Raw genomic sequence first — 26,589 nt, 5'->3', positions numbered from 1 at the left:
GCCAATTCAGTTCCTAACTGAGATTGATAGATTTTGTTAGGCCAGGGTATTGAGGCATTTTATTTTTTATTCATTCACGGGATGTGGGAGTCGATGGCGGCATTTATTGCCCATCCCTAATTGCCCTTGAAAAGGCGCTAGTGAGGCCCCTTCTTGAACCGCTGTAGTTCGTGTGGATTATACTTTGTCGTTGCGGTTTGGTACAAATGAGTGGCTTGCTCGGCCATGTTCGAGAGCAGTTGTGGGTCTGGAATCGCATATAGACCAGACTCGGTAAGATTTCTTTCCCTAAAGGACATCAGTCAACCAGATGGGTTTTTATGCCAATTTGGTTGTTGCATGCTGTTTTATTTAATTAACAATGTAAATTCGCCAACTGCTGTTGTGGGATTTGAACTTGCATCACTCGATCATTAGTCCAGGCTTCTGGATTACAAGTCCAATAACACGACCATTATGCTACCATTCCCGGGTAAATGGAGTTAAGATACAGATCACCCATGATTTGACAAATTTGTTGGAATTCTTTGAGGATGTAACGAACAGGGTGGATTAAGGGGAACCAGTGGATGTAGTGTATTTGGACTTCCAGAAGGCATTTAACAAGGTGCCACATAAAAGGTTACTGCACAAGATAAAAGTTCACGGGGTTGTGGGTAATATATTAGTATGGATAGAGGATTTGCTAACGAACAGAGAGTCGGGATAAATGGTTCATTCTGTGGTTGGCAACCAGTAACTAGTGGGGTGCCGCAGGGATCAGTGCTGGGACCCCAACTCTTTACAATCTATATTAATGACTTGGAAGAAGGGACTGAGTGTAATGTAGCCAAGTTTACTGACGATACAAAGATGGGAGGAAAAGCAATGTGTGAGGAGGACACACAAAATCTGCAAAAGGACATCGACTGGCTAAGTGAGTGGGCAAAAATTTGGCAAGTGAGAGGTCATCACTTTGGCAGAAAAAAAATCAAAGAGCAAGTTATTATTTAAATGGAGAAAGATTGCAAAGTACCGCAGTACAGTGGGACCTGGGGGCACTTGTGCATGAAACACAAAAGGATCGTATGCAGGTACAGCAAGTGATCAGGAAGGTCAATGGTATCTTGGCCTTTATTGCAAAGGGGATGGAGTATAAAAGCAGAGAAGTCTTGCTACAGCTACATAAGGCATTGGTGAGGCCACACTTGGAATACTGCGTGCAGTTTTGGTTTCCATATTTACGAAAGGATATACTTGCTTTGGAGGCAGTTCAGAGAAGGTTCACTAGGTTGATTCTGGGGATGAGGGCGATGACTTATGAGGAAAGGTTGAGTAGGTTGGGCCACTACTCATTGGAATTCAGAAGAATGAGAGGTGATCTTATTGAAACGTAGAAGATTATGAGGGGGCTTGACAAGGTGGATGCAGAGAGGATGTTTCCACTGATGGGGGAGACGAGAACTTGACGGCACGATCTGAGAATAAGGGGCCGCCCATTTAAAGCAGAGATGAGGAGAAACTTATCTACCTGGGCTGCTACCTTCAGGGATCTGTGGACCTGCACTTCAAGGTACCTTTGTTCCTTTACACTTTCAATGTTGTTCCATTGAATGTGTATTCCCATGCCTTGTTAGCCCTTCCCAAATGCATTACCTCACACTTCTCTGGATTGAATTCCATTTGCCACTGTTCTGCCCACCTGACCAGTACATTGATTTCTTTCTTCTTCATTTATCAACCACACAGCCTATTTTAGTGTCATCTACAAACTTCTTAATCATAGCCCCAACATTTACATCCAAGTCATTGATATATACCACAAAAAGCAAAGGACCCAGCACTGAGCCCTGCAGAACCCCACTGGAAACTGCCTTCCAGTCACACAAACGCCCATCAACCATTACCCTTTGCTTCCTGCCTCCGAGCTAATTTTGGATCCAACTTGCCACTTTGCCCTGGATCCCATGGGCTATTACTTTCGTGACCAGTCTGCCATGTGGGACCTTATCAAAAGCTTTGCTAAAATCCATATACATTACATGGTTACCTCTCGAGAAATTCAATCAAGTTAGTTAGACACGACTTTCCCTTGACAAATCCATGTTGACTGTCCTTGATTAATCTATGCCTTTCCAAATGAAGATTTATCCTGTCCCCCCAATTATTTTCCCACCACTGAGGTTAGGCTGACTGGCCTGTAATTACTCATCCCTGGAGCCATTCTTGTAAATATTTTCTGCACCCTCTCTAAAGCATTCACATCCTTCCACAAGTGCAGTGTCGATAATTGGACACAATACTCCAGTTGAGGCCAAACCAGTGTTTTATAAAGGTTCATCATAACTTCCTTGCTTTTGTACACTCTGTCTCTGTTTATGAAGCTTTCTCAACCTGCCCTGCCACCTTCAACAATTTGTGCACATATACCCCCAGGTGTCTGACCATGCACCCCCTTTAGAATTGTACCTTTAGAATTGCACCCCCTTTAGTTTATATTGCCTCTCCTCGTTCTTCCTACCAAAATGTATCACTTTGCACTTTACTGCATTTCATCTGTCATGTGTCTGCCCATTTCATCAGCCTGTCTGTCTGTCTTGAAGTCTATCAATATCCTCCTCACTGTTCACTGTACTTCCAAGTTTTGTCATATGCAAATTTTGAAATTGTCCACCGTACACCCAAGTCTAAGTCATTAATATGTATATCAAGAAAAGCAGTAGTCCTAGTACTGATCCCTGAGAAACAACAGTGTATACATTCCTCCAGTCTGAAAAATAACAGTTCACTGCTACTACTCCTGTCACTTAGCCAATTTCATATCCATGCGGCCAATGTCCTTTTTATTTCATGGGCTTCAACTTTGCTGGCATGCTTATTATGTGGCACTTTATCAAACGCCTTTTGGAAGTCCATGTACACCATGTTAACTACATTGCCCTGATCAACCCCCTCTGTTATCGCATCAAAAAACTCAATCAAGTCAGTTAAACAAGTTTTGCCTAACAAATCCGTGCTGGCTTTCTTTAATTAATAAATACTTGTCCAAGTGGCTGTTAATTTTGTCCCGGATTATCATTTCTTAAAGCGTCCCCACTACCAAAGTTAAACTGACTGGCGTGTAGTTGCTGGATTTATCCTTACACCCTTTGTGAACATTTACAATTCTCCAGACCTCTGGCACCAATCCCATATCCAAGGAGGATTTTAAGATTATGGCCAGTAATTCTGTAATTTCCACCCTTAGTTCCCTCAGCATCCTAGGGTGCATTCCATCTGGTCATGGTGACTTATCTACTTTAAGTACAGCCAGCCTTTCTAGTACCTCATCCGTATCAATTTTTATCCCATCCAGTATCTCAACTACCTCCAGTTTCATTTACTTGCAACATCTTCCTTGGTGAAGGCAGATGCAAAGTACTCATTTAGTACCTCAGCCATGCCCTCTGTCTCCCTGCATAGGTCTCCGTTTTGGTCCCTACTTGTATTGTCGCGTAGTGTGACCCCACCTAATACCATAATATCCGGTTTTCTGTTCGGCGAGTTCGGTTAAAATTACCCCATAGTTTCAGAGGCATGTGAATAAGTAACCCCATTATCAAATACAGTGGCTCAGTGGTAGCACTCTTGAGTCAGAAAGTTGTGGGTTCAAGTCCCACTCCAGAGACTTGAGCACAAAATCTAGGCTGATACTCAGCAGTGCCACCTTTCGGATGAGACGATAAACTGAGGCCCTGTCTGCCCCCTCAGGTAGACGTATAAGATCCCATGGCACTATTTCGAAGGAGAGTTCTCCCCAGTATCTTGGCCAATATTTATCCCACAACCACCATCACTAAAATAGATTATCTGGTCATCATATCATTGCTGTTTGTGGGACCTTGCTGTATGCAAATTGGCTGCTTCATTTCCTACATTATAACACTTAAAAAGTTCTTCATTGGCTGTAAAGCGCTTTGGGACATCCTGAGGTTGTGAAAAGGTCGATATAAATGCAAGTCTCTCTTTTTGTAATGCTTGCTTGCCGAGCCTTGAAATCTATTGGACAGGATGCCTCCACTGCCCTTCGTGTGCATTAAAACTAATTCAGCACATTTGGCTTTTATACAGGGCACTAAACTCTTAAAATCAGTTATTCGTCCTTTTGGTCTTTTGTATGTATAAGTGTAAATGGTTGCAATCTTTCCTGCTTACAGAATCAGGAAAAATGAAGAATAACTTATTAGCATTCTGTAAAACTTCAAATGTTTCCATGAATCTTTTATATCTTGCAGTTGTCATAAATCAATGTAATTGGTCAACTTTTCTCAAAAATTAGCAGTTGTGTGTAATAAGTCTGTTTTTTACTTAAAAATTGTCTGTTGTCCGTTTCAGATGGAATCAGTGTTGCAGGGTTACCCTTGTCAAGTCCTTTCCGACAAAATGGCAAACCACGCTCAGAGAGCAAATCTACTATTTTCAATTCTGCTGACGCCAACAGTAAGAGTGAATACAATCCTGTAAAGGTATGATCCCATTTCATGTGCAATACTTTGGATAGGTATGGTAATTAACAGCTTGGGTTTTATTACTGTGACTGTGACAACTTAAGGAAGTATTGACTTGCTTTTGATCCTGTCAACTGAGTCCGTCCAGTGTCACAAACTTAAAAATGTTTAATATTAAAGGAAATGACAACAGTTTAACATAACCGATCAATAGCTAAATGGAGTTGAAATATTTCAACTGAATATGCTTCAGAGGCCTCTTGGAATTAGATTATAGTGATTGTATGTTTCCTGGCCCATATCTTGTATCAAGATAGGCTGCCATTGTCAAATCAGTGGTGTTCGGGTCAATGCTAAATGCTGGAAAATAGAAGAATCTATTTATGGTTTTTTTGTATGTTTGTTCTCATTTATTAGCATTTTTAAGAATTTAGCTGTATAACATTTCTGACAAACATTAAAAAATCTAATAATTTCTGATAATCATTAAATAATTTCTGATAGAATCATTAAACTTGCTGATAAAATTAGGAAATTAATGTTTTGTAATTCCTCTCAAAAGTTTCTCTTGCATAACCTGGATGCACACTCTGGGGCCTGTTTAAGACCTAGAACTGGATATGTTACCTGAGCGTGGTTAGGAATTTCCAACACTTGTGGACAAATTTTATACATACGAAAGAGGTGGTTTTCATCCTGCTTATGTGAAACTGTAAAACCCAGAGTGAACCATGATAATCATGTCACATCACAAACAGTAGAATATGGTTTTTTGTTGGGCAAGGGAGTTCCAGCTCCCTTTTGATGAATTTGAGATGCGAGAGAGATGTATTGTAGGGTTTCTGTCTTTCACCCTATTTTTGTGGAACTATAACTACAACAACAACTTGTATTTATATCATGCCTTGAACATCGTAAAACATCCCAAGTTGCTTCACGGGAGCATTACCCAAAACCAAATTCGACACTGAGCTACATAAGGAGATATTAGCTTGGTCAAAGAGGTGGGTTTTAAGGAGCATCTTAAAGAAGGAAAGAGAGGTGGGGGTGTGGTGGTTTAGAGGCAGAATTCCAGAGCTTTGGGTCTCGACAGAAAATTTACAAATGATACGAAGTATGATGCTTGAGAAATCTCTGATCAAATGTAGCTAATTCTTTGTCAATTGGCTGCATTGCTTTAAAAAGCTGTGTGAATGTATTTGATGTAAACAGTGATTTAAGATGATAAGGTATAGAAAGTGATGGTTGGATTCTGTATGCTACTTCATAGATCCTGAGCTGTTGAGACCATGGATATTTCATTCAATAGAAAGCAATGAGTGAAGTTTAAGGATGGAGGTCAAGTAGAAATTCTGGAGTTTCACTTGATTACATTTCTGGGGAGGAAGAAAAACTGTGTGGAATCTCGTTTTAGTGGATCAAATGAATTTGATGGAGCTTATTATGGGGCAAATCGTACATGTCTTGTAAAAACCATGAGCTTTGTGGGCTAAAAACCTTTTCGCATTTGAATTGCGGGTGTGGTTTCTGATGGCTGCAACTGAGTGATCTATGCATTAGGATATAATTGGAGATTCACACTTGTCACAAGTTTGTAAGTAGCTGCATGTTTTGTCATATAATTTACCTAACATTGTTTGCGTGAACTTTTGATAAAGGATATTTATTACTGCCATGAATACTTTATTCAAAAAATCTGGATAATTTCAGATAATGTTTGAAGGAAAGTGCAAATCAACCAGATTAAACGCAGAACACATTTTAAAACTAAGTTGTGATTTTTTTTTTCCATAGTTGTAAATACCTATTTTGTGTTAATTGAGATCAAAAACTAATTTGATTCAACAGAAGTTATTTCACTGGTGAGGATAACAAGTCATTGTTTCTCTCCACATTGGCATGGAATGCACCAGCGATATTTAAAATGGCTGCCATTGCATTTTGGATTGAAGTCTTCGTCAAAGGTTATGCACCAAATGAAGTATACAGATTTGTAGATTCCTTACAAAAAGAAGGATGTTATGAAAAGTTGAAAGTAATTGCTTGTTCCTTTTTGTTGCTTCAAAAACTTGGCTTTGTGTCAAATTTACTATCCAAGTCTATCTCTTCATTCGATGGATTCAACACAAAGATTTGCACTGAGATAAAATTGAAGGTCACTTATGAAATCATGGATGAATTTGGATTTAGTTTATTGTTTTAGATTATCGCTCAAAAATCTGTCTATCTCCACCTTGCAGGTATTCAATGACCCAGCCTCCACAGCTCTCTGGGGCAGAGAATTCCATAGATTTACAATCCTCAGAGAAGAGATTCCTCCTCATCTCAGTTTTAAATAAGCGGCCTCTTATTCTAAGAAATGGGTTTCAATTCATCGGGCACTGGTACCAATACTCGGGTAAGAGGGAGCTGTTCCATTGGGATGGGCTTCACTTGAACCAGGCTGGGGCCAGAGTCCTGGTGAATCGAATAACTAGGGCTGTAGATAGGGCTTTAAACTAAATAGTGGTGGGGGGAGAGGGATCCGATGAACGGAAATGTAAAAAGAGAAAGAAGACAAAAGTGCAAGGAAGCAATAGGGGTAATGATGACCAGAGTGTCACGGCAAGGGACAGAGCATATACATAAGTCAAATCAGAATCATAGAAGTTTACAGCACGGAAGGAGGCCATTTCGGCCCATTGTGTCTGTGCGGGCCAACAAGAGGCTATCCACACCAATCCCACTTTCCAGCTCGAGGTCCATAACCCTGCAGGTTACGGCACTTCAAGTGCACATGCAAGTACTTTTTAAATGTGGTGAGGGTTTCTGCCTCTACCACCCTTTTAGACAGTGAGTTCCAGACCCCCACAACCCTCTGCGTGAAGAAATGTCCCTTCAAACCCCCTCTAAACCTTCTACCAATTACTTTAAATTTATGCCCCCTGGTTGTTGACCCCTCTGCTAAGGGAAATAGGCCCTTTCCAATATATCTAGGCCCCTCATAATTTTATACACCTCAATGAGGTCTCATAAATTAAAAGCTCTGCATCTGAATGCACACAGCATTGGTAACAAGATAGATGAGTTGACGTCACAAGTAGAAATAAATGGGCATGATCTGATTGCCATGACAGAGATGTGGTTGCAAGGTGACCAAGGATGGGAACTGAATATTCAGGGATATTTGCCATTTCGTAAGGATCGGCAGAAAGGAAAAGGAGGTGGGGTAGGTCTGTTAATAAGGAGTGACATCAGTGCAGTAGTGAGAAATTATATTGGCTCAGAAGATCAAGATGTAGAATGTGGGCGTGGTCGACCGGCCCCCAAACAGTAGCCACACTGTAGGACAGAGTATAAATCAAGAAATAATAGAGGCTTGTAAGAAAGGTACGGCAATAATCATGGGCGATTTTAATTTTCTTATTGATTGGACAAATCAAATTGGCAAAGGTAGCCTTGAGGAAGAGTTCATAGAGTGTATGCGGGATGGTTTCTTGGAACAATATGTTGTGGAACCAACCAGGGAGCAGACTTATTAGACCTGGTAATGTGTAACGCGTCTGAATTAATTAATGATCTCGTAGTGAAAGATACTCTTGGGAAGAGTGATCATAACATGGTAGAATTTCAAATTCAGTTTGAGGGTGAGAAAGCTTGTTCTCAAACTAGTGTCCTGAACTTAAATAAAGGTAATTACAAAGGTATGAAGGCAGAGCTGGTTGAAGTGGACTGGGAAAACGTATTAAAGGGTAAGACTGCAGAAAAGCAGTGGCAAACATTTAAGAAGATATTTCATACCTCTCAGTAAAGATATATTCGAGTGGGAAAGAAGAGAAGGATGAACCATCCGTGGCGAAGTGAGGTTGGGGACAGCATCAAACAAGAAATTAGGGCGGCGTGCAATAAAGGCACAGCAGTTATTATGGGCGACTTTAATCTACATATAGATTGGGCTAAACAAACTGGTAGCAATACAGTGGAGGAGGATTTCCTGGAGTGTATTTGGGATGGTTTTCAAGACCAATATGTCGAGGAACCAACTAGAGGGCTGGCCATCCTAGACTGGGTGATGTGTAATGAGAAAGGACGAATTAGCAATCTTGTTGTGCGAGGCCCCTTGGGGAAGAGTGACCATAATATGGTAAAATTCTTTATTAAGATGGGAGAGTGACACAGTTAATTCGGAAACTAGGGTCCTGAACGAAAGGAAACTTCGATGGTATGAGACGTGAATTGGCTAGAATAGACTAGCGAATGATACTTAAAGGGTTGACGGTGGATAGGCAATGGCAAACATTTAAAGATCACATGGATGAACTTCAACAATTGTACATCCCTGTCTGGAGTAAAAACAAAACGGAGAAGTTGGCTCAACCGTGGCGAACAAGGGAAATTAAGGAGTGTTAAATCCAAGGAAGAGGCATATAAATTGGCCAGAAAAAGCAGCAAACCTGAGGACTGGGAAAAATTTAGAATTCAGCAGAGGAGGACAAAGGGTTTAATTAGTAAGGGGGAAATAGAGTATGAGAGGAAGCTTGCCGGGAGCATAAAAACTGACTGCAAAAGCTTCTATAGATATGTGAAGAGAAAAAGATTAGTGAGGACAAACTTCGGTCCCTTGCAGTCAGAGTCAGGTGAATTTATAATAGGAAACAAAGAAATGGCAGACCAGTTGAACAAATACTTGGTTCTGTCTTCACGAAGGAAGACACAAATAACCTGCCGGAAATATGAGAGGACAGAGGGTCTAGTGAGAAGGAGGAACTGAAGGAAAATCCTTATTAGGCGGGAAATTGATGGGATTGAAGGCCGATAAATCTCCGGGGCTTGATTGTCTGCATCCCAGAGTACTTAAGGAAGTGGCCATAGAAATAGTGGATGCATTGGTGATCATTTTCCAACAGTCTATCGACTGGATCAGTTCCTATGGACTGGAGGGTAGCGAATGTAACACCACTTTTTAAAAAAGGAGGGAGACAGAAAATGGGTAATTATAGACCGGTTAGCCTGACATCAGTAGTGGGGAAAATGTTGGAATCAATTATTCAAGATGAAATAGCTTATTTGGAAAGAAGTGACAGGATTGGTCCAAGTCAGCATGGATTTATGAAAGGGAAATCATGCTTGACAAATCTTCTGGAATGTTTTGAGGATGTAACTAGTAGAGTGGACAAGGGAGAACCAGTGGATGTGGTGTATTTGGACTTTCAAAAGGCTTTTGACAAGGTCCCACACAAGAGATTGATGTGCAAAATTAAAGCACATAGTATTGGGGGTAATGTACTGATGTGGATGGAGAACTGGTTGGCAGACAGGAAGCAGAGAGTCGGGATAAACTGGTCCTTTTCAGAATGGCAGCCAGTGACTAGTGGGGTGCCGCAGGGCTCAGTGTTGGGACCCCAGCTATTTACAATATACCTTAATGATTTAGATGAAGGAATTGAGTGTAATATCTCCAAGTTTGCAGATGACACTAAGCTGGGTAGCGGTGTGAGCTGTGAGGAGGATGCTGAGAGGCTGCAGGGTGACTTGGACAGGTTAGGTGAGTGGGCAAATGCATGGCAGATGCAGTATAATGTGGCTAAATGTGAGGTTATCCACTTTGGTGGCAAAAACACGAAGGCAGAATATTATCTGAATGGCGGCAGATTAGGAAAAGGGGAGGTGCAACGACACCTGGGTATAATGGTACATCAGTCATTGAAAGTTGGCATGCAGGTACAGCAGGCGGTGAAGAAGGCAAATGGTATGTTGGCCTTCATAGCTTGGGGATTTGAGTATAGGAGCAGGGAGGTCTTACTGCAATTGTACAGGGCCTTGGTGAGGCCTCACCTGGAATATTGTGTTCTGTTTTGGTCTCCTAATCTGAGGAAGGATGTTCTTGCTATTGAGGGAGTGCAGCGAAGGTTCACCAGACTCATTCCCGGGATGGCAGGACTGACATATGAGGAGAGACTGGATCAACTGGGCCTGTATTCACTGGAGTTTAGAAGGATAAGAGAGGATCTTATAGAAACATATAAAATTCTGACTGGGCAGGTTAGATGCAGGAAGAATGTTCCCGATGTTGAAGTCCAGAACCAGAGGACACAGTCTAAGGATAAGGGGTAAGCTATTTAGGACTGAGATGAGGAGAAACTTCTTCACTCAGAGTTGTTAACCTGTGAATTCCCTACCACAGAGTTACTGATGCCAGTTCATTGGATATATTCAAGAGAGAGTTCGATTTGGCCCTTATGGCTTAGGAGATCAAGGGGTATGGAGAGAGAGCAGGAAAGGGGTACTGAAGTGTATGATCTGCCATTGTCATATTGAATGGTGGTGCAGGCTCGAAGGGCCGAATGGCCTACTCCTGCACCTATTTTCTGTTTCTAACTAAGGAAGTAAAGGATGGTATCAAGTTGAAAACAAAGGTCTGCAATATTTCGAAGAACACTGGAAGGCCAGAGGATTAGGACATGTTTAGAAACCGGTGAAGGACATAAGAACATAAGAAATAGGAGAAATATGACCCCTCAAGCTTGCTTCACCTAGTAATATGATCAAAGCTGATCTGATCATGGACTCGGGTTCACTTTCCTGCCCACTCCCCATAACCCCTTATTCCCTTATCGGTTAAGAAACTGTCCACCTCTGTCTTAAATTTATTCAATGACCCAGCTTCCACAGCTCTCTGAGCCAGCAAATTCCACAGATTTACAACCCTCAGAGAAGAAATTCCTCCTCATCGCAGTTTTAAATGTGTGGTCCCTTATTGTAAGATTATGCCCCCTAATTCTAGTCTTCCCTATCAGTGGAAGCATCCTCTCTGCATCCACCTTGTCAAGCCCCCTCATAATCTTATACGTTTCGATCAGATCACCTCTCATTTTTCTGAATTCCAATGAGTAGAGGCCAAACCTACTCAGCCCTTCCTCATACATCAACCTCCTCATCTCCGGAATCAACCTAGTTCTCTGAACTACCTCCAAAGCAAGTATATCCTTTCTTAAATATGGATGCCAAAACTGTACGCAGCATTCCAGGTGTGGCCTCACCAACACCCTGTATAACTGCAACAAGACTTCCTTACTTTTATACTCCAACCCCTTTGCAATAAAGACCAAGATTCCATTGGCCTTCCTGGTCACTTGCTGTTTCTGTATACTAACCTTTTTTGTTTCATGCACAAGGGCCCCCAGGTCCTACTGTACTGTAGCATTTTGCAATTTTTCTGCATTAAATAATAACTTGCTCTTGATTTTTTTCCTGCCAAAGTGCATAACCTCACACTTTCCAACATTATACTCCATCTGCCAAATTTTTTGACCACTCACTTAGCTGTCCTTTTGCAGATTTTTTGTGACCTCCTCACACATTAATTTTCCTCCCATCTTTGTATCATCAGCAAACTTAGCTGCGTTACTCTCAGTCGCTTCATCCAAGTCGTTAATATAGATTGTAAATAGTTGGGGTCCCAACACTGATCCCTGCAGCACCCCACTAGTTACTGATTGCCAAATCGAGAATAAACCATTTATCCCAACTCTCTATTTTCTGTTAGCCAATCCTCTATCCATTCTAATATATTCCCGAAACCTCCTGTGAACTTTTATCTTGTTCAGTAACCTTTTATGTGGCACCTTGTCAAATGCCTTCTGGAAGTCCAAATACACCACATCCATTGGTTCCCCTTTATCCACCCTGTTCGTTACATCCTCAAAGAATTCCAGCAAATTTGTCAATCATGACTTCCCCTTCATAAATCGATGCTGACTTATCCGGACTGAATTATGCTTTTCCAAATGTCCTGCCACTGCTTTAATAATGGACTCTAACATTTTCCCAACCACAGATGTCAGGCTACCTGGTCTATAGTTTCCTGCTTTTTGTCTGCCTCCTTTTTGAAATAGGGGCGTTATATTTGCAGTTTTCCAATCTGCTGGGACCTCCCCAGAATCCGGGGAATTTTGGTAAATTACAACCATTGTATTCACTATCTCTGCCGCTACTTCTCAAGATCCTAGGATGCAAGCCATGTGGTCCAGGGGATTTATCTGCCTTTAGTCCCATTATCTTACTGAGTACCAGCTCCTTAGTGATATTGTGTTAAGTTCCTCCCCCAGTGTCGCCCCTTGACTACTCACTGTTGGGATATTTTTAGTGTCCTCCACTGAAATGACTGATACAAAATATTTGTTTAGATTTTCTGCCATCTCCATGTTCCCCATGCACAGAGTATGTTTCTAGAACTAGGGGGAATAGTTTCAGAATAAGGGGTTGCCCATTTAAAATGGAAATGAGGAGGAATTTCTTCTCTGAAGGTCATGAATCTTTGGAATTCTCAACCTCAGAGAGCTGTGGAGGCTGGGTCATTGAATGTTTATAAGGTGGAGATAGACAGATTTTTGAAAGATAGGGCAGTCAAGGGTTATGGGGAGCGGGTGGGGAAGTGGAGTTGAGGCCAGGATCAGATCGACCATGATCTTCTTGAATGGCGGAGCAAGCACGAGGGGACAAATGGTGTACTCTTGCTCCTATTTCTTATGTTATTATAAATTTGGTTCACTGAGAGTTGAAAATAAGGGTAGGGTTGTCTTAGATCTGTGTCATTACAGTGCATGGTACTTGTAGCTCACTCTGGGGAAGAGTGATTAGTTGATGCTGGCCCAATCCCAGTGCCATTCTCCTGTTTGTTGTGGATTCTCCAGCTCTGAAATTCAGTGTCCCAAACATCTCTCCAGTGCACCCACACTCTTGCTTATCTGTCCCAAGAACTCTGACTGAAACCTGTCTTGATTTCTTGCAAGCCAATCTGTCACTTGCTGATTGTTCCACATGCTGATACAGTGCTTAAACACAATCGTTGCACATTAAAATCAAAATTTCTGTATTCTAGACCATTTGACTGATGGGCTGCCGCCACTCCCCCCCCCTGCCCAAACCAGAAACTAAGAACATTTATTTTAAGGTAGATTGTCTGTTGCATGCGCAAGTACAGTTGTAAGCAATGTCATTCAGCAAATGAGATATCAGAAGATAGAGCAAGGTAAGTGTGGGGCTGGTGCTGGAGGGACAATTGTAGCAGCAGCTTAAGATGTGAATGACATTTTTGTAAGGCTCCTTTGTTAGAAATAACCTTTTCACGGCTATCTCTGGTCACTTTAAATAACCTTGTTCGAGTGCAAACCAATATGGTAGGTATATTGTGTTTAATCCGAGTTTAAGAGGGTATATAAGAACATAAGAACATAAGAATTAGGAACAGGAGTAGGCCATCTAGCCTCTCGAGCCTGCTCCGCCATTCAATAAGATCATGGCTGATCTGGCCGTGGACTCAGCTCCACTTACCCGCCCTCTCCCCGTAACCCTTAATATAACGCATTAGTGAAACAGCAAAAACATACGACCATGACAAGCAGCTGATACCCATCAGATCGGGCAGACAGCTCGCACACGTGAGCAGCTCTGAGCGACTTCCTTTTGCTCTCTCTCATCCACCGTATGTGAGGACAAACTCACAGGAGGTTACTTTTATTCTATTTTTAGGGGTGGAACTGAAATGGGATATTGACGAGACCTTTTGGCATATAGAATTTCCCTAAAAATTCAATCTCCAATGGGGTTTCAAGTTTTTTGTCTCAATTCTTGACACAAAGCCCTCGCTAAAGCTGTCTCATGATCTTGTCCACATGTCTTTTCCTGTTTATACTGACTGAAAGTTCTTCCTTTGGAATTTGTCTTATCACTGTCGTCCCCATTATGGGTACCATAAACACAAGGCCTAGCCCTGTACTCTTTCAATCATGAGGCCCAAGCCAGAGCTATATCATTTCAAATCGGTCGCTCCTTCTTGCAACAACTCCATTCTGAGATATTGTTTACTTTAACTTCGCAAGCAGTTCTGTTCTATTAACTTCAATCCCTACCTCAGCAGTATACATAAAATACATAAACAAGGTTCAAGTCTTAACTTAAAAACAACAGATAATCGCTTAGCAACAGGAAGATTGTATATAGTACAGAATGTTATACTATCCACAGGAAATTTATACATTAGCACTTCTAAGCATCTATCTAGTCTGAGGAGACTTTACGTCTCCAGTTCCAACCCAATCATGTCAGCACAGCATTCTTCGCATCACAGTTTTATTCGCAGAACCATATGTTTTTTTTTTCGGTATCTCTAGTTTCTAACACCTTGACCAACTTTACAATGAGTTCTCAACTATTTAAAGTTCCAAAAAATTACTGATGGGCTCGCATTTAGATTGTTTCTACCATTATTAAATAAAAAATCCTTGTTGCTTTCTGCAACTGAAAAAAACCCAAACTACTTGCTCGTCAAATAAAATAATCTGTGCTTGGTGTTATAGGGCTCAAATTTCCCCAACCCCTCTTTCTGGCGCCCTCACTGAGGTGCGCCGCTTTTGTCCGCTTCCAAGCGCGCCGAAAATCTTCCTCCCGATTCTGGCTGCTCCCCAGCCTCTCCTTGGTGGTGGCATAGCGTGGCCCAGTGGATTGGGGGCGGAGCCAGGCCCCAGCACTGAAAACAGTGCCGGGACCTCTGCACATGCGCGCTCAAGTCTGCGCGCATGTGCAGTAGCTTCTGGCAGGCCGAATTTATGAGTGCGCGCTGCAGGCTGTGTGGGAGGGGCCCGAAGCATGCTATCCCTCGCCCGGGCCGAATGGGCTCCCTCATTGGCGGCCCGCTGCGTTCCCCAAGGTAGGTCTTCTATTTTTTATTTAATTGCTTATTACTTTTGTTTAGTGCTTGGTGCAAATATACTGCTTTGTATAGTGCTTGGTGCTTTAAATGTATTTATGCTTCTTTAATGTTGTTGTGAAGGTGTTTAGTGCTTTGCAAGGTCCCCTTCTTTCCCCCCCCCCCCCCCCCAATCTCTGGCTGCCTGCGCTGATTTCTTAATTCACTGCAAGATTTTTCTAAACATACAAGAGTGCTCACTTACGCTGGCCTAAGTTAGTTTGGAGTAACTTTTAGCTGGCTAAACTTGCATAACTGGCCAAAACAGGCCAAAGTGGCTGGTAACGCCCCCTTAAAAAAAAACTAAAAAAAAACCTAACTGACTCACTTACACTGGCGCAAATTAAATGGCCAGAATTGCATCTAAAAAGATACTCCAGAAAAATCAAGTTGCTCCAAAAAAAAATGGAGCAACTCCTGGGGAAATTTGGGCCCATAGTGAGATCTTCTACAGAATAATCAATGTTTGTGTGCACTGCTGTTTGAAAGGCTTTTTGGCAGGGCAAGAATCTCTTTATGCAAATATTTGTTTATCTACTTGGGTTAACAATCAACAGTTGCATGTTTTTTAACAAGTGCATTTATATAGCACTGTTAATGTAGTAAAATGACCCAAGGCGCTTCATAGGAGCGTTGGCGAACAAAATTCAGCATCAAACCATATAAGAAGATAGTAGCATCGGTGACCAAAATAACTTGTTCAAGGTGGTAGGTTTTTAGGATCATCTTAAAGCAGGTTTAAGGAGGGTATTCTGGAGCTTAGCGCCGAGGCAACTGAAGGAATGTTTACCAGTGGTGGAGTGATTAATATCGGGGATGAGCAAGAGGTCAGAATTAAAGGAGCTCAGTGATCTCGGAGTGTTGCAGGGCTGGAGAAGTTTAGAAGTAGGAAGGGGCGAGGCCATGGACGAATTTGAAAACCAGATGAGATTTTTAAAATTGAGTTGTTTTAGACCAGGAGCCAATGTAGGTCAACGAACACAAGGGTGAAGGGTCAACGGGACTTACTGTGAGTAAGGATACGGGCAGTAGAGTTTTGGATGAACTCATTTTTATTACCACGGAAGATGGGAGGCTGACCATGAGTCAAGTTAAGTCTACAGGTAACAAAGACATGGATGAGAGTTCAACAGCAGATGAGCTGAGGCAGGGTTGTTGACTGGTGATGTTGCGGAGTTGGAAGTAGGTGGTTTTGGTGATGCAGCAGATACGTGTTAGGAAGTTGATCTCTGGGTCAAATAGGATGCCAAGCTTGCGAATGGTCTTGTTCAGCGTCATAGTGGCCAAGGAGCTAGATGGAGTTTGTGGTGGGGACCGAAGAGAATACCTTCGGTCTTCCCAATATTTAAAGGAATTTCTATGGGAAGAGAAACCATTGCAGGTGGCTACAACTGAACTGATAAGAATGGAGCCGGGCGAGGACACTCTTACCCAGCTGGATGTTGGAGGAGGATGGTGTGGTCAACAGTTACATAGAAACATAGAAATTAGGTGCAGGAGCAGGCCATTCGGCCTTTCGAGCCTGTACCGCCATTCAATAAGATCATGGCTGATCATTCACTCTGTGTACCCCTTTCCTGCTTTCTCTCTATACCCCTTGATCCCGATGGCCGCAAGGGCCATATCTAACTCCCTTTTGAATATATCTAACGAACTGGCCTCAACAACTTTCTGCGGTCGAGAATTCCACAGGTTAACCACTCTGAGTGAAGAGGTTTCTTCTCATCTCGGTCCTAAATGATTTACCCCTTATTCTTAGACTGTGACCCCTGGTTCTGGAACTCCCCAGCAACGGGAACATTCTTCCTGCCTCTAACCTGTCCAATCCTGTCAGAATTTTATATGTTTCTATGAGAGCCCCTCTCATTCTTCGAAACTCCAGTGCATACAAGCCCAGTTGATCCAGTCTCTCCTTATATGTCTGTCCAGCCATCCCAGGAATCAGTCTGGTGAACCTTAGAAACAGGTCGCGAAGGATGAGGAGGGATAGTTTACCATGGTCACAGTTACAGGATGTCATTTGTGATTTTGATGAGGACTGTTTCAGTGCTGTGACAGGAGCAGACACCTGATTGGAGGGGTTCAGACACGGAGTTCCGGGAAAGATGGACACGAATTTGGGAGGCGACAATATGTTCTGTGCTGGGGCCCCAGCTGTTTACATTGTACATTAATGATTTAGACGAGGGGATTAAATGTAGTATCTCCAAATTTGCAGATGACACCAAGTTGGGTGGCAGTGTGAGCTGCGAGGAGGATGCTATGAGGCTGCAGAGTGACTTGGATAGGTTAGGTGAGTGGGCAAATGCATGGCAGATGAAGTATAATGTGGATAAATGTGAGGTTATCCACTTTGGTGGTAAAAACAGAGAGACAGACTATTATCTGAATGGTGACAGATTCGGAAAAGGGGAGATGCAACGAGACCTGGGTGTCATGGTACATCAGTCATTGAAGGTTGGCATGCAGGTACAGCAGGCAGTTAAGAAAGCAAATGGCATGTTGGCCTTCATAGTGAGGCGATTTGAGTATAGGGGTAGGGAGGTGTTGCTACAGTTGTACAGGGCCTTGGTGAGGCCACACCTGGAGTATTGTGTACAGTTTTGGTCTCCTAACTTGAGGAAGGACATTCTTGCTATTGAGGGAGTGCAGCGAAGATTCACCAGACTGATTCCCGGGATGGTGGGACTGACCTATCAAGAAAGACTGGATCAACTGGGCTTGTATTTACTGGAGTTTAGAAGAATGAGAGGGGACCTCATGGAAACGTTTAAAATTCTGACGGGTTTAGACAGGTTAGATGTAGGAAGAGTGTTCCCAATGTTGGGGAAGTCCAGAACCAGGGGTCACAGTCTAAGGATAAGGGGTAAGCCATTTAGGACCGAGATGAGGAGAAACTTCTTCACCCAGAGAGTGGTGAACCTGTGGAATACTCTACCACAGAAAGTAGTTGAGGCCAATTCACTAAATATATTCAAAAGGGAGTTAGATGAAGTCCGTACTACTCGGGGGATCAAGGGGTATGGTGAGAAAGCAGGAAGGGGGTACTGAAGTTGCATGTTCAGCCATGAACTCATTGAATGGCGGTGCAGGCTAGAAGGGCTGAATGGCCTACTCCTGTACCTATTTTCTATGTTTCTATGTTCAAGAATTTTTGAGAGGAAAGGGAGGTTTGAGATGGGGTAGTGTTTTCACCCTGTGGTTGAAGAGCACCATTGTTGTATTGAATGTTTCAGTACTGTAAATGACAGCTAAATTGTGTTACATGTGGAAGAAATGTAAGACATGACCACAAATAGTGGTCTGTGAAAAATATGAGGTGGACTTAGATTCTGCTTGGTCAAATTTTACCTCACTAGACATAGTTCTTCTTCTCCATTTTTAATTTGATATGTGTTTAATTTATTATTTGCTATGGTATCCAAACAGCATCTCTCATAAAGTAATGGATATTCATAATTAGTGGTGGATAACACTAAGTGTTAGCACGTTCTCCTCTTAGCTCGAAATCTGAATTTTTAACCCGGACTGATGGCATGAAAATTTCCTTTTTTTGTTGTTCGTGAGTCCTCCCAGAAATGTTTCAGTCTCCACTTAATCCTAGAACTGCCCAATGAGCAATAAATTGGCAATCTCACTTGAAAATAGAAACGTGTTTTCGCAGAGTACGGGATGCATTCTGCTGTTGAGGCACTTTGCCGAGAGCTTTGTTCTACCTTTATCTTATACTTGTCCTGCAAGTGCTTAAAGCTGTTACTGTGCAAATAATGGAAAAGTCTTCTCTCCCCAGCATTGACGTCCTTCAGCTTAGCAAATATAAAACTTTTCCAAGGTTCTCTCCTTCCTGTTCTTGCTCTAAAATAATGTTGCAGGGCAAGATTAACTTTCCTTCCTTGAAGCGAAGCATTCTTTCATCATGTTAATGCCCATTTGGACAGCAATATATGAACATAGTGATGCACCTCTTGACACCCCAAAGCCTTTCCACCACCTACATGGCAGGCCGATTATGTTGGGACTGGGGGATTGCCCCAAGACCCACTTGCAAGCTGGATGTCTTGCACTCTTGTATGGGAAGTAGAGTGGCCAATTGCACAGCTATGGCAGGGCAGCACTTCAACAAATTCTGCATGATTGCTGGAAAAAGAGGCCATAGAAGGAAGAGTTGTTAATTGGAACAGCACACCCAACCTCTACCCCAAAGTTACCTGGAGGAGCTCATTCTAGATAGTGAGCCAACACTTTGTGGGATCCATTGAAGAGGGGCATGCAACTTGTATCTGGAGGCTAGTGTCTAATCTTGCAGCTTTTGATTCCCTCCATGCATTTGTCATAAACTCAGGTATTCTATTCGTTGGCAACTTAACCATTCACCACAGCATCATAGCACGCTATGTGTTGTCCACTGAAATGTGTTGCAAGCAATGTTTTACAGATTACAATCGATGCTTTTTCCCATTGTGTTTCTGCAGGGACAGCTGAGCAGCATCAGCTAGCCAGGCTTAAGGGTGTAGGCTCATTCATCTTGCATGATACAGCATCAATCACAAGCAAGCAACAACCCAGGAATATTCGCTCTGGGGGAAGGTGTAGTTAGATTTTGAGCAGGAAGTAGTGAAGTAAACACACACAGCATGAATGAGAGGAGCAATGCAGGAATCAGTAAAATAGCACGAAGAAGTTGGCAAGAGGATCAGCTCGAGGTCACCCTGGGATTTTGTCGTCATTTGATACAAAAAGCCTCTCTCCATCTGATCCACTGTACACATTTATTAGAAAGCTGCAGCCTCCAAATCTTGCAGCAGAGTTAGTTTAGCACTGCACCAACACACTGAGCAGTGACTGCTGCTAATATCTGAGTGGTGCTAAACAAATTCCAAACCAGTCCAAGATCGACAGCTCATGAAAGAGTTTAGCAGAATTTTAAAATATATTATCATCGGGGAAAATAAGACAAAATAAACTTCAGTCGGTGGATTGCAACTGGACGTGATGGCTTACATCCTAGGGTCTTAAAAGAAGTGACTGCAGAGACAGTGGATGCAATGGTTGTAATCTACCAAAATTCCCTGGATTCCGGAGAGGTCCCAGCGGAGTGGAAAACCGCATGTGAAACGCCCCTATTTTTTTTTTAAAAGGAGGCAGACAGAAGGCAGGAAACTATAGACCAGTTAGCCTAACATCTGTGGTTGGGAAAATGCTGGAGAACATTATTAAGGAAGCAGTTGCAGGACATTTGGAAAAGCATAATTCAATGAAGCAGAGTCAGCATGGTTTTATGAAAGAGAAATCATGTTTGACAAATTTGCTGGAGTTCTTTGAGGATGTAACGAGCAGGGTGGATAAGCGGGAACTAGTGGATGTGGTGTATTTGGATTTCCAGAAGGCATTCGATGAGGTGCCACATAAAAGGTTACTGCAGAAGATAAAAGTTCACGGGGTTGGGGGTAATATTGCAAAGTGCTGCAGGTACAGAGGGACCTGGGGGTCCTTGTGCATGAAACACAAAAAATGAATATGCAGGTGCAGCAAGTAATCAGGAACGTTGGCCTTTATTGTAAAGCGGATGGAGTATAAAAGCAGTGAAGTCTTACTGCAACTGTACAGGATATTGATGAGGCCACACCAAGAGTACTGCGTACAGTTTTGGTCTCGGTATTTAAGGAAGGATGTACTTGCATTGAAGGCTGTTCAGAAAAGGTTCACTCGGTTGATTCTGGAATGAGGGGGTTGACTTATGAAGAAATGTTGAATAGGATGGGCCTATACTCATTGGAGTTCAGAAGAATGAGGGGTGCTCTTATCAAAACATATAAGATTATGAGGGGGCTTGACAAGGTGGATGCAGAGAGGATATTTCCACTGATAGGGGAGACTAGAACTCGGGGACATAATCTTAGAATAAGGGGCCGCCATTTAAAACTGAGATGAGGATGAATTTCTTCTCTGAGGGTTGTAAATCTGTGGAATTCGCTGCCTCAGAGAGCTATGGAAGCCAGGACATTGAATAAATTTAAGAGAGATAGACAGTTTCTTAACGGTTAAGGGGTTATGGGAAGCGGGCAGGGAAGTGGAGCTGAGTCCATGATCGGATCAGGCACGATTGTATTAAATGGCGGAGCAGGCTCGAGGGGCCATATGGCCTACTCCTGCTCCTATTTCTTATGTTAAGTAATGAGAAGTGACCTTATCAAAACATATAAGATAATAAGGGGGCTCGACAAGGTGGATGCAGGGAGGATATTTTCACTCATAGGGGAAACTAAAACTAGGGGACATAGTCTCAGAATAAGGGGTTGCCATTTAAAACTGAGATGAGGAGGAATTGGTTCCGTTACATACTGCTCAAGGAACCCGTCCCTTACGCACTCTTATGAGCCCCTCCTCAAGGCTACATTGACTAATTTGATTTGTCCAATCAATATGGAGGTTAAAATCACCCATGATTATTGCTGTTCTCTTTTTACAAGCACCCACTATTTCCTGGTTTATGCTCCGACCTACAGAGTTGCTACTGTTAGGGGGCCTGTAGACTACACCCACCAGTGACCTTTTCCCCTTATTGTTCCTGATCTCCACCCAAACTGTTTCAACACTCTTATCATTTGAGCCAATATTGTTTCTTACCATTGCAGTGATTCCATCCTTTATCAATAGAGCTACCCCACCTCCTTTTCCTTTCTGTCTGTCCTTCAGGATTGTCAATTACCCCTGAATATTTAATTCCCAGTCCTGGTCACCTTGCAACCACATCTCTGTAATGGCTATCAGATCATACCCATTTGTCTCAATTTGTGATGTCAACTCATCTATTTTGTTACAAATGCTACGTGCATTTAGACAAGGTGCCTTTAAATTTGTTTTTTTTACCCTTTCTTCCTCTATCCTTCAAACTCACTTTCTTTTTGCCGTCTAATTCCAGCTTAACTCCCCTCCATACTGAAGCTGTTTTCAGGTTCCCATGCCCCTGCCAAGCTAGTTTAAACCCTCCCCAGCAGCACGAGCAAACCGCCCCCACCGCCCCCCCCTGGCGAGGATATTCGTCCTGGCTCTGCTCTGTTGAGGTGCAACCCGTCCAGCTTGTGCAGATCCCACCTCCCTCAGAAGCAGTCCCAATGCCTCAGGAAACTAAAGCCCTCCCGCCTGCGCCATCTCTCCAGCCACGTATTCATCTGCTCTGTCCTCCTATTTCTGTACTCCAGCTCGTGGCACTGGGAATAATCTGGAGATTACTACTTTTGAGGTCCTGCTTTTTAATCTCTCTCCTAGCTCCCTAAACTCTGCCTGCAGGACTTCCTCCCTCTTCCTCCCTATGTCATTGGTACCGATGTGAACCACGACCTCTGGCTGTTCACCCTCTTCCCCCAGAATGCCCTGCAACCGCTCGGTGACATCCTTGACCCTGGCACCAGGGAGGCAACATACCATCCTGGAGTCACATCTGCGGCTGCAAAAACGTCATCTGCTCCCCTGACTCTTTAATCCCCTACCACGAAAGCTCTTCCCTTCTTCTTCCTTCCCTCTGCCCGCCCCCCCCCCCACCCCCTTCGTGCAGCTGAGCCACCCGTGGTGCCGTGGACTTGGCTCTGGCTGTGCTCCCCAGAGCCACCATCGCCCCCACTGGTACTCAGAACAGAGTACCGGTTGGAGAGTGAGGTGGACTCAGGGGACTGCTGCTCTACCTGCCTGGTCCTCCTCTTCTGTCTGGCGGTCACCCACTCCTTCTCTGCCTGCACACACTTAAGCTGCGGGGTGACCGCCTCTTGAAACGTGCTATCCACGTTGCTCTCAGTTTCGTGGATGCACCACAGTGACCACAGCTGTCGCTCAAGCTCCAAAACACGGACTCGAGTTGGTGTAGCTGGAGACACCTCCTGCACACATGGTCGCCCCGGCTGCGCGAAGCATCCGGGACTTCCCACATGCCACAGGAGATGTGCACTGCACGGGACTGAGCTGGCCTGCCATCCCTCTAGTTACACTCGCAACTATCGAGTAGAACCAAACTCTATAAACCTTAGCACAACACACCCAGCCGCTACTCAGCAAACAGCCGATTTAATTATCTCGCTCTCCTTAGATAATAAAGGTCACATCACATATATTTACTTGCAGTTCCTACTTACAGCAATGCCAAAGGTTTCCAACTGAAAAGGAAAAGAAAAAGAAAAAGAAAAAATACTCACCAATCCATCAGCCAATCACCTTGCCGCTTGGCTGTGACGTCATACTTCGATTTCGTTTTTTTTTTCTTTTTGTCCCTGCACCAGCTGGCTTCTCCCGACTCTCGGGCCCCTTTATCTGGGCCTTGAAATCCCGCTCCTGTGGCTCCTCCTGACTCTCGGGACCCTTTATCTGGACCTGGAACTCCCGCTCCTGTGGCTCCTCCCGCCTCTCGGGCCCTTTTATCTGGAACTCCCGCTCCTGTGGCTCCTCCCGATTCTCGGGCCCTTTTACCTGGACCTGGAACTCCCGTTCCCGCTCCTGTGGCTCCTCCCGCCTCTCAGGCCTGTTTATCTGGGCCTGGAACTCCTGCTCCTGCTCCTGATGGACCTGATGGCTTTCATCCTAGGGTCTTAAGAGAAGTAGCGGCAGGGATTGTGGATGCATTGGTTGTAATTTACCAAAATTCCCTGGATTCTGGGGAGGTCCCAGCAGATTGGAAAACTGCAAATGTGACGCTCCTATTTTTAAAAAAAGGAGGCAGACAAAAAGCAGAAAAATATAGACCAGTTAGCCTAACATCTGTGGTTGGGAAAATGTTGGAGTCCATTATTAAAGAAGCAGGAGCAGGACATTGGGAAAAGCAAAATTCGGTCAGGCAGAGTCAGCATGGTTTATGAAGGGGAAGTCATGTTTGACAAATTTGCTGGAGTACTTTGAGGATGTAACGAACAGGGTGGATAAAGGGGAACCAGTAGATGTGGTGTATTTGGACTTCCAGAAGGCATTTGACAAGGTGCCACAAAAGGTTACAACACAAGATAAAAGTTCACGGGGTTGGGGGTAATATATTAGCATAGATAAAGGATTGGCTAACTAACAGAAAACAGAGAGTCAGGATATATGGTTCATTCTCTGGTTGGCAACCAGTAATTAGTGGGGTGCCGCAGGGATCAGTGCTGGGACCCCAACTATTTACAATCTATATTAACGACTTGGAAGAAGGGACCGAGTGTAACGTAGCCAAGTTTGCTGTCGATACAAAGATGGGAGGAAAAGCAATGTGTGAGGAGGACACAAAAAATCTGCAAAAGGACATTGACAGGCTAAGTGAGTGGGAAAAAATTTGGCAGATGGAGTATAATGTCGGAAAGTGTGAGGTCATGCACTTTGGCAGGAAAAAAATCAAAGAGCAAGTTATTATTTAAATGGAGAAAGATTGCAAAGTACAGCAGGACCTTGGGTACTTGTGCATGAAACACAAAAGGTTAGTATGCAGGTAAGGCAAGTGATCAGGAAGGCCAATGGTATCTTGGCCTTTATTACAAAGGGGATGGAGTATAAAAGCAGGGGAGTCTTGCTACAGCTATATAAGGTATTGGTGAGGCCACACCTGGAATACTGCGTGCAGTTTTGGTTTCCATATTTACGAAAGGATATACTTGCTTTGGAGGCAGTTCAGAGAAGGGTTCACTAGGTTGATTCCGGGTATGAGAGGGTTGACTTATGAAGAAAGGTTGAGGAGGTTGGGCCTCTACTCATTGGAATTCAGAAGAATGAGAGGTGATCTTATTGAAACGTTTAAGATTATGAGAGGGCTTGACAAGGTGGCTGCAGAGAGGATGTTTCCACTGGCTCTTATAAAAATAGATATATTTATATATCAGCAAAAAGAGACTAGAACTAGAGGGCATGATCTTAGAATAAGGGGCCGCCCATTTAAAACTGAGATGAGGAGAAATTTCTTCTCAGATGGTTGTAAATCTGTGGAATTCGCTGCCTCAGAGAACTGTGGAAACTGGGACATTGAAAAAATTTGAGACAGAAATAGGCAGCTTCTTCAACGATAAGGGGTTATGGGGAGCGGGCGGAGAATTGGAGCTGAGCCCATGATCAGATCAGCCATGATCTTATTGAATGGCGGAGTAGACTTGAGGGGGCCGTATGGCCGACTCCTGTTCTTATTTCTTACATTATTTTCTTAACGCACAGATCATTCTGCAGTGCCAAGGGCAAACCTTGCTCTGCTCTGCACAGTACACTTGCTTTATAACTACAGAAGGTTTATTCAGCAAGGTAAGGGTAATTTACCGTATAACTGTTCGGACTTTAACATGGAAAAACGTGCAAGGTGCTTCACAGAGGTGGATCAGGTGCAAATATACACAGTCAAAGAAGGGGATATTAGGCTTGGTCCAAAAGGTGGATTTTCTGTAGGTTCAGAAAGGGGTAGGCCCAAGGTGACCAGGCTTAGCTTCTGCAGGTGTAGCACTTTCATGTGAGTCATATCACATGATGCCCTGAATGTATATGCAGCGAGGTTCCTTCTCACCAAACCTTCAGACCTTGACATAATGACCATCTTGATGGTTTAACTGCTAGTCAATTTAACCTGATGTTTCCTGTCTGGACTTAGATCATCATTATCATCATCATCATAGGCAGTCCCTCGGAATCGAGGAAGACTTGCTTCCACTCTTAAAATGAGTCCTTAGGTGGCTGAACAGCCCAATACGAGAACCACAGTTCCTGTCATAGGTGGGACAGATAATCGTTGAAGGAAAGAGTGGGTGAGACATGTTTGCCGCACACTCTTTCCGCTGCCTTGCACTTGATTTCTGCATGCTCTCGCCGATGAGACTCGAGGTGCTTAGCGCCCTCCCGGATGCACTTCCTCCACTTAGGGCGGTCTTTGGCCAGGGACTCCCAGGTGTCGGTGGGGATGTTGCACTTTATCAGGGAGGCTTTGAGGGTGTCCGTGTAATATTTCCTCTGTCCACCTTTGGCTCGTTTGCCGTGAAGGAGTTCCGAGTAGAGCACTTGCTTTGGGAGTCTCGCGTCTGGCATGCGAACGATGTGGCCTCCCAGCGGAGCTGATCGTGCAGTCATTGCTTCAATGCTGGGGATGTTGGCCTGGTCGAGGACGCTAATGTTGGTGCGTCTGTCCTCCCAGGGGATTTGTCGGATCTTGCGGAGGCATCGTTGGTGGTATTTCTCCAGCAACTTGAGAGGTGTCTACTGTACATGGTCGATGTTTCTGAGCCATACAGGAGGGCGGGTATTACTACAGCCCTGCAGACCATGAGCTTGGTGGCAGTTTTGAGGGCCTGGTCTTCAAACACTCTTTTCCTCAGGTGACCGAAGGCTGCACTGGCGCAATCCGAAGTATGGGAAATGGTCCATATTGTCCAGAGCAGCGCCGTGGATCTTGATGACTGGGGGGGCAGTGCTGTG

General features: G+C 43.6%; 1 protein-coding gene across 7 annotated transcripts in view; it reads left to right on the top strand.

Moving 5' to 3' along the window:
• trappc9 (trafficking protein particle complex subunit 9) overlaps positions 1–26,589 on the top strand; it is a 1,402,808-nt gene that overhangs the window by 432,679 nt on the left and 943,540 nt on the right. For all 7 annotated transcript variants that reach the window (XR_011595734.1, XM_070892854.1, XM_070892846.1 and 4 more), the window contains one exon: positions 4,354–4,484. Coding sequence is in view for 6 of the 7 variants with exons in the window: in XM_070892854.1 (XP_070748955.1) it covers positions 4,354–4,484 (131 nt within the window). In the remaining variant the exon portion in view is untranslated. The remainder of the gene's footprint in view (positions 1–4,353; positions 4,485–26,589) is intronic.

This window comes from Pristiophorus japonicus, chromosome 1, assembly GCF_044704955.1.
Source record: "Pristiophorus japonicus isolate sPriJap1 chromosome 1, sPriJap1.hap1, whole genome shotgun sequence".
NCBI lineage: Eukaryota > Metazoa > Chordata > Chondrichthyes > Pristiophoridae > Pristiophorus > Pristiophorus japonicus.
Note: the sequence above shows the minus strand (reverse complement) of the source record. Positions and strands in the feature narration are given on the sequence as shown.